This window comes from Aegilops tauschii, chromosome 1 (genome assembly GCF_002575655.3).
Source record: "Aegilops tauschii subsp. strangulata cultivar AL8/78 chromosome 1, Aet v6.0, whole genome shotgun sequence".
Lineage (NCBI taxonomy): Eukaryota > Viridiplantae > Streptophyta > Magnoliopsida > Poales > Poaceae > Aegilops > Aegilops tauschii.
The window spans coordinates 69,409,149-69,417,586 of record NC_053035.3 but is presented as its reverse complement, the minus strand read 5'-3'; the positions used below and the strand labels follow the sequence as shown (position 1 = coordinate 69,417,586).

The 8,438-nt window shown below is 57.3% G+C and overlaps 1 protein-coding gene across 1 annotated transcript; it reads left to right on the top strand.

Annotated features, from left to right (window-relative positions):
* Positions 1-865: 865 nt before the first annotated feature.
* On the top strand, positions 866-5,305 carry LOC109765592 (auxin transporter-like protein 3). Its single transcript, XM_020324384.4, has 4 exons — positions 866-1,356; positions 1,459-1,853; positions 2,977-3,442; positions 4,611-5,305. Exons 1-4 carry the CDS (start codon positions 994-996, stop codon positions 4,974-4,976), a joined length of 1,590 nt encoding a protein of 529 aa, XP_020179973.1. The 5' UTR covers positions 866-993; the 3' UTR covers positions 4,977-5,305.
* The last annotated feature ends 3,133 nt before the right edge of the window (positions 5,306-8,438 follow it).

Here is an 8,438-nt window from a genome sequence, read left to right as displayed (position 1 = left end):
TTCAAATCATACAAATTAGAGTCCAAAACAAGGGCAAAAGAGTTTGAAAAAAGTAGATACGATGGAGACGTATCAACGCTCTACAACTAGACGATTCACTCGAAAGATACTAACCACTCGGAGGGTAGTGCACCACTCAACGAACCTTTTTCACTCGACTGAACCTATCAACACTCGGACAATGAAGGCCATGAGACTCCCTAGAACTGCAACGGGCCGGACGTGCGTCCACCCTCATCAAGTGTAGTTAACACGACCGTTACCAGTAACGGGCGTCCTTAAACCCTTGGTAACGGCAGCATTCATGGGGCGAGGGTGCACTCTATATAAGCCTATCCCCTGCTCCGTGGCAACGGTTCGCAATCGTTTGTAATCCATACACTCAATCAATGGCTCCAGAGCACCGAGACGTAGGGCTATTACCTCCATCGTGAGGGGTCCGAACTCGCAAATCCGATTGTAACAACTGCGTCATAGCTGGGCTCTGCCCTCCAATTCGTACCCCCATACATTACTGTCAGACTTGCACCCACGACACTATGCAGGCTACCAAATGCCTCCGTAGAGTATGCATTCAGGCACCATCATCTTTCATGTGTTCCCTGACATGAATGTCCCACACTCAGGTACCACTTTCCTCAGGATTTTTCAAGAAACCACCCCCGCCTTTTGAGCCTTTTGTTTTTCTTTATCAGAAAAAATGCACATGTAGAGAGAGAAAGTGAGGCCGTGTGGGGGCGGGAGCCGGCTTAGCTTTATTTTCTTTATGCCTGAGCTGCTGGAGTGCTGCCTCCTCAGCGCCTCCGGCCAGCGGCCACTGCATATATATACGAGCCCTCCCCCTCCCCTGCACACTCCAACCTATCACCAGTCACCACCATTATAAACCAACGGCCAGCTAGGTAGCTAAAGTGACCTCCTGCGAGCTAGAAAAGCTCACCAAGATCAGTAGTGCTAAGCGACAGGCACTGACCCAAGCCGGAGCAGCGAAAGATGGCGTCCGAGACGAGCGTCGCCGACGAGAAGGCGCCCGCCGGGCTGAGCCGCTACGAGGCGGACGCGGAGGACGGGCAAGACGGCGGCGGCGGCGACGGCAAGTCCCGGCTGTCGGGCCTGCTGTGGCACGGCGGGTCGGCGTACGACGCGTGGTTCAGCTGCGCGTCGAACCAGGTGGCCCAGGTCCTGCTGACGCTGCCCTACTCCTTCGCGCAGCTGGGCATGGTGAGCGGCATCCTGTTCCAGCTCTTTTACGGCCTCCTGGGCAGCTGGACCGCCTACCTCATCAGCATCCTCTACCTCGAGTACCGCACCCGCAAGGAGAAGGACAAGGTCGACTTCCGCAACCACGTCATCCAGGTACGTACGCGCCTCCCTCCTTCTTCTTCCTCCATTGTCACTGCTGCATTCCAAGCTTCTTCCATGCATGTCTAACCACCATTGTTGATCTTTGCATGGCAGTGGTTCGAGGTGCTGGACGGGCTGCTGGGCCGGCACTGGCGGAACGTCGGCCTGGCCTTCAACTGCACGTTCCTGCTGTTCGGGTCGGTGATCCAGCTCATCGGCTGCGCCAGCAACATCTACTACGTGAACGACCACCTGGACAAGCGAACGTGGACCTACATCTTCGGCGCCTGCTGCGCCACCACCGTCTTCATCCCCTCCTTCCACAACTACCGCGTCTGGTCCTTCCTCGGCCTCCTCATGACCACCTACACCGCCTGGTACATCGCCGTCGCCTCCCTCATGCACGGCCAGGCCGCCGGCGTCAAGCACTCCGGCCCCACCACCATCATGCTCTACTTCACCGGCGCCACCAACATCCTCTACACCTTCGGGGGCCACGCTGTCACCGTGTAAGCCGACACGCCCCACTCCGCCCCATCGTCCCACTTGCTTACTTTTCACTTGCATGCACTAACCTTTTTCCAAAGCTGATGATCTAGTTAGTTCTAGTTTATCCATCGTACGTATACAATGTTGTAACGGTCACTGGCCACGGAGCGTGCACGCTACTACCCAGCTCGGGGTCACGTGCAACGGGAATGTCTATCGTCTGACATGCGGGGCCGTCCTGTATATATGCAACGGCCGTCAGTTGGGGACCATCTAGACCTAGACATGCACGCACGGTGCCATATGCGTACATGCAGTATATCCCAAGAACACACACGTGCTACCTACACATCAACCGAGCACAATGCTCGTGCATGGTGGAGCGGAGTGTATACGTTTCTGAATTTCCAACATAAACAAAGTTGAAACCTGAGCTAGCAGGATAATATATCTAGGATTTAGGGTTCATATCTGTGGTACTACTAGCTAGCCAGCTTGTAGGTTTAGCACAAGATTATTCGTGTACACTTTTTCGTACTCCTAGCTACCAACAGTGTTCTTGTGGTAGTACTACGTATAGCTTGTAGGTTTAGCACAAGATTATTCGTCTAGTACGCTTTTTCGTACCAGCAGTGTTCACGTTGGAGTTTGGAACATCATCAGGCATCTGCAAAGAAACACACACACTGTTTCAGAGTAGTAGAGCTGAGCAGTACTGCAAAGTGCTGAATGCAAGACTGAGTAGCCGGTACTACTGCAAAGTGCTGGACCTTTGACGCTTTGAAGCCTCTCTTTTTCCCACAGCTAGCGCTGAATGCATGCACATCTACATTTGTTCTCATGTGTCGTATTTTCCTTCGACAAAGAAAACACCACTGCATGCATGATACATCAGCTAGGTGGGCCCACTTGCTGTGGCACAGCGAGCTGCCACGACACCTGGGCCCCGTCGCCATGCTCATGCTACCTTGTCATGGCAAAGCCCAACCACGTCCACGTCCATCTCCATCTCCCTTTGTTTGTGTCGCTGTAAACTGTATATGCAATCGCTAGCTAGTGTAGAACTGAAGATTGCACGAATCTTAGAGCACGCGGGCAAGAATGTACGCCGTCTGATCCGTGTTTGTGTGCGTGTCTGTGCAGGGAGGTGATGCACGCGATGTGGCGGCCGCAGAAGTTCAAGGCGATCTACCTGCTGGCGACGCTGTACGTGCTCACCCTGACGCTGCCGTCGGCGTCGGCGGCGTACTGGGCGTTCGGCGACGAGCTGCTCACGCACTCCAACGCGCTCTCGCTGCTCCCGCGCGACGCCTGGCGCGACGCCGCCGTCATCCTCATGCTCATCCACCAGTTCATAACCTTCGGCTTCGCCTGCACCCCGCTCTACTTCGTGTGGGAGAAGCTCATCGGACTCCACGACTGCCGCAGCCTCTGCAAGCGCGCCGCCGCCAGGCTCCCCGTCGTCGTCCCCATCTGGTTCCTCGCCATCATCTTCCCCTTCTTCGGGCCCATCAACTCCGCCGTCGGATCGCTCCTCGTCAGCTTCACCGTCTACATCATCCCCGCCATGGCGCACATGGTCACCTTCCGCTCACCACACTCCCGCGAGGTTCGTCATTTCTTTTTACTACTACTACACATCTTATTACCCTTTTGCTTGTACTAGGATCACTTTCTTTTTCGAATAATCTACTCCCTCCGTCCCGTAATATAAAAGCGTTTTTGACACTACACTGGAGAGAGTAATAAACACTGTAGTACGAGATATTGATGGATTGATATACACGCCGGTGAGATTTATCGACATGCATGCATGGATTTTTGTTTGTGCATGGCTACACACCTGGGCTCCTTGGGTACAGCTAGCTGCTCCAGCAGCAGCTAGCTAGCCAGTCGCCATTGTTGCAGATGTTGTAGCTAGCTGGGAATAGTGAACTGCTTGCGCACAGTGCAAACTGTGAACACTAGGGGGGAACATGACCTGTCACTCATGGAAACTAGCCTCCTTCACAAGGTGCAGGCACAATTGCTGGCTCGTGGGTGTCTGATAAGTATGTTTCTCGATCCATTAACTGGTGACAGAAAAACATTCCACTAAAAATACAGTAATATTTAGTACTAGTAGTTTGAGTGGTACTGTAGTATAATCCACTCCGTTGGAGTATACATTGTCTGCGTATCTGCTGCTCCTGCTGCAGCATGTTATCATGTCTCGCTGAATGCAAGACAAAACCGCAGCATGCAGCATGCATCCAGCTAGCTTAGCAGTGAAGTGATCGAGTGTCAGCCAATTCCTTTCAGCACCAGCGATGATAGCTTCAAAAAAAGTACACCCACCACTCCACCATCGCGCACAGTACCGCAAAGTTGAGAGAAAAGTGCGGTGAAACGCGAGCGTGGTTTTGTATCATCTGCTGTCGGGGAGCCATTGGCATCATCGATCGATGGACGGAGCACGCAGCAGGCGCGCAGGCAGTCTGCACATAATTCTGCCCGTCCGGACACCGATGCCGCCGTGTCTAGAAAGCAACAAAAGCAGCAGCAGCAGAGTGCTAGAGTAGAGTAGAGTACTCCGCCACTTGAGCGCTTGGGGCTCTCAGCTCCACGGGCCGGATGCCCCCTTCACCTGTGACATCATTATTACCGCCATTTTCACATTCCCATGCCATTTTGTCATTATTACCGCCATTTTGACATCATTATTACCGCCATTTTCATACTGTAAATACTACAGTATGAATTTATCTTTCTCTGACGTGGGATGCAAAATAATGCAGAACGCGGTGGAGCGGCCGCCGCGGTTCGCCGGGGGCTGGACGGGGGCGTACGTGATCAACTCGTTCGTGGTGGCGTGGGTGCTGGTCGTCGGCTTCGGGTTCGGCGGGTGGGCCAGCATCACCAACTTCGTGCAGCAGGTGTCCACCTTCGGCCTCTTCGCCAAGTGCTACCAGTGCCCGCCCCACCCCGCCGTCGCGTCGCCGCTGCTGGCGCCGCCCATCGCCCCGAGCCCGTCCATGCCGTTCGGCTTCAACATGACCGGCATGTTCGCCCCGATGTCCGCCCCGTCTCCGGCTCCGGCCCCGGCGCCGATGCACTTCGGGTCCCTTCACCACCACCACCGGCACCACCGCCACGGTCTGTGATCGATCGGAAGGACGACGCGCGCGATGGATGGTTCGACCGGCCGGAGGAGTTCGATCTACGTAGTTTCTAGCTAGCTAGTTAATCAGCAGTGTTACTTCGATTAGCCCCTAGTAAAATCTCTTCTGTTGTTGACTTGTTGTGCCTCTCTTGTTCTCTTCTTGTGCTGGTGGCATGGCTTGCTGTTAGTCGGCAGCTAGTGCGAGGTGGCCTTGGCTACCCTGTGTCTGTGAGCTGCTTTTCAGGCAGAAAGAAGAATGTAACCCCAAGGAGGGAGATGCTCCTGCTCCTGCAAGTTTTTCTCAATAATAAATTCACGCCTATTGCTGCCTGCCTGTTTGATTCGTGAAGGGACCAAAGTGTTGTTGTTCTCGGGTCGATTTTAAAGTGCTGTTGTTCTTGGATGGAATTTTGCTGAATGAAAAAGCTATATAAAGCTATATGCAGTATATTCCAAAAAAGTCTGAAACCAGGATATGCCTCCCACGCGCTCCCCTCCCACTCCCGCGCCGCCGCCGGCGGCGGTGCCCCCCCCCCCCCCCCCCCCCCCCCCCGCGCCGACCACGGATTCGCCTCCTGGTTCATGCCCCTGCCTCCGCCTTCGGTTGGTCGTCCGGGGGCGGTCGCGCTGCTGCGGAGATCTTTTCCTCTCCTGCGTTCATCCTCCCTGCCACGGCCGGATCCAGTTTCAACGAGCTACGACCAGTACGGTGTCTTGGCCTCCGTGGAGTTTGTCCCTGACTCGCAGCCGCCCGTGGCGTCGGTCCGGGCTGCGGTTGGGTCGGCTCAAGCCCCTCCTCCTGCGCATGTCGCGCGCCTTGAAGTTCCGGTCGGTGGAGGCATTAACTGCTCGGGTGCGGAGCAGCTAGCCGCCTCCATCCCTCCTACCTCTGGTGCGCCTTCTATGCAGGCGATACGGTCCGACGCGGGGCGCGAGGCTGAGGTGACCGGAGGCTGGCAGCTCGTCGCGTCGCGTAAAGGCCCGCGCAGTCCGGCTTTGGCCGCCCCGGCATTCAAGCCGGCGCCCATCCCCCGATGGCTCCTAGGCCGGTGCTGTAGGTGTCTCCACCGCGGGCATAAGGCTGAGGCGTGCCGTGACCCGCTGCGCTGTTCACGCTGCCTCCAGAATGGCCATAAATCTCGTGGTTGCAAGAACCAGTGGAAGCCATTAAGCTTGCTGGACTCCCCCGGAGTGCCTCCACCCCCTCTCCCTCGGCCTGCCGCTATTGCTGTCCAAGTAGCAGCTCCTCGCTCTGGTCGTGGCTGGGAGAATCCTCTGCTGCCTACTGCAACCTCTCCAGCCACGATGCTCCGCCTCGGTGATGCGTCGCTCCGTCCGGAGGAGGACTACGTCGTCGTCCCTGCAACGCCTGAGATGCAGGCTGAGTCTGCTCTCCTCTCCACCAACGGGGCAGTTGCCTGGCTAGAAGGCGCCAGGCAGGACGTCTCCTGCCAGCAGGTGGCCTCCGAGCTGGCAAAGGCCTTGGGGGCGCGCCAGACTGATGTCGAAGTCGTCAAGCACTACCCCGAGCAGTTCTTCGTCCGCTTCATGTACCAGCACCACTGCGCCCTGGCGGTCTCCCTTGGCCATCTTCCTGGCGCTGGCTACCTCATCTATGTGAGGGAGTGGCAGCTCGAGGCGCACGCCGACAACGAGGACCAGCTACACCATGTTCGCCTATGCTTGGAGGGCGTCCCACTACACGGATGGAACAACTACGTCGCCACCTTTCTCATCGGCCGTGGCTGCTCCCTCGACTACATCGAGCAGCGCTCTCTGAAGAAGGAAGACACGAGGGACATGGCTCTGGGCATGGACGGCCGACCCCAACACCATCCCCAAGGTCAAGTGGCTCACACTCCCTGCGCGTGGTCACCGCCGTCGGGGGCGCCGTGGGCTTCGGCATCGCGTCCTCATTCATCTTGACCTCCATGAAGACCACACCAAGGCGCGCGACGATGACGACAACCCACCTCCGCCGGAAGTCCACGAGTTCACTTGGTACCGCAAGAGGGTCGATGGCACCTACATCCCAAGGGAGCGTCAGCAGCCACAGGGTGGTGCCGCTCGGCGCCCTGACAGGCGTGATGATGATGATGACCGCGACGGCCGACGGGGTCGAGATGGTGACCGTGCTCGAGAGGGCTGGGGCGCCGGGGTGCGTCGCTCGCCCTCCCGCAACGCGCGCGATCGCTAGCGCGACGAAGGCCAGGACCGCACCAGAGAGCGCGTCGGTGGCCGTCGGCATGATGGAGGCGTCCCTAGCAGCGCGCTGGCCCCTTCTTCGGCTGGCGCTGCTCCTGCTGTTCTGCGCGGCTCTGGGTCGGGCAGCGGCATGGCTGCGCGCGCCCTGGAGCTGCTGGCCATTCAGAGGCCGGTGCTGACTGATGGTCGTGGCCGTAGCCCGGTGCGGCAGCTCTCGCCGCGCTCCGCCAGGCGCCGTTCTCAGGATGAGCGAACCCCGCCAGTGTCGCCCCCGCTCTCCCCGACCTTGGTGTTGCCGCCCAGCCCCGTTTCAAAGCGTGCTGAAGCTTCACGCTCTCCTCTGCTGCAAGAGGCACCCAACCAGCCGTTGCTCCAGCTGTGCTCGCCAGTTTCGCTTCAAAGGCCTCTGCTCTCGCCTTCCAGGCCGCCGGGGTTTCAGACATCTCCTACGCTGCCGCTGGCTTGCGACGGCCCCCTGCAGCGCACCCCCTCACCGGTGCATGGTGCGCAAGCCAAGGCCACTGAAGATCTCCTGGAGCCTCTCTTCGAGGTGAGGCAGCAGAGCATTTTTGCCACGCCTCCATCACCACCCCCACGGCCTCCCACAGCTCGCCGGAAGACGTTGGCTGGTGTGCACATATCCAGGAAGGGAGGGCTCTCACTCCAGAGGAACAAACTTACTGGTGCAAGTGTTGCTACGATGCCAGCGACCAAAGTCGCCGAGAAGATGGTCTGCCGCACGCTCGGGATCACCAGAGATGGCAAAGATGTGACGGAGGCAACTCTGGAAGAGTTCACTTCCAAGTTCAAGGACCAGCTAGCTCCAGAGGTGATTATGGCCATGAGGGAGTTCTTTCATCTGGATGACCCAGCGGTCAACGGCGTCGAGGACGCACTGATTGAGCACGGTGAAGAGGGAGCACTGGAGCTTGCTCAAGAGGGAGGTGTAGCTATCCAGGATGCTTGAGGTTCCTAGTTTGTCTGTTAGGGTACTACGGATCCTTATGTTAGTCCACCCTCTTAGTGCTCCATGGGGTGATCTGTGTGTTGTTCGTGTTGTGGGTGTGCGTTGTATCAGGCGTGATAGTGTTGTGGGTGCTCGCTGTTGCATGAGAGAAAAATCATGCACTTTGGTTGTCGGTCTGCTGTGTTGTTTTGCTGACGCTGGAGTAGCTCTCCTCTGCCTGATGACCGTGCACAGCTGCTGTCGCTGCCAGAGGTCTTGTGTTTTTTGGTGTGACCCATGACGACACAGGCC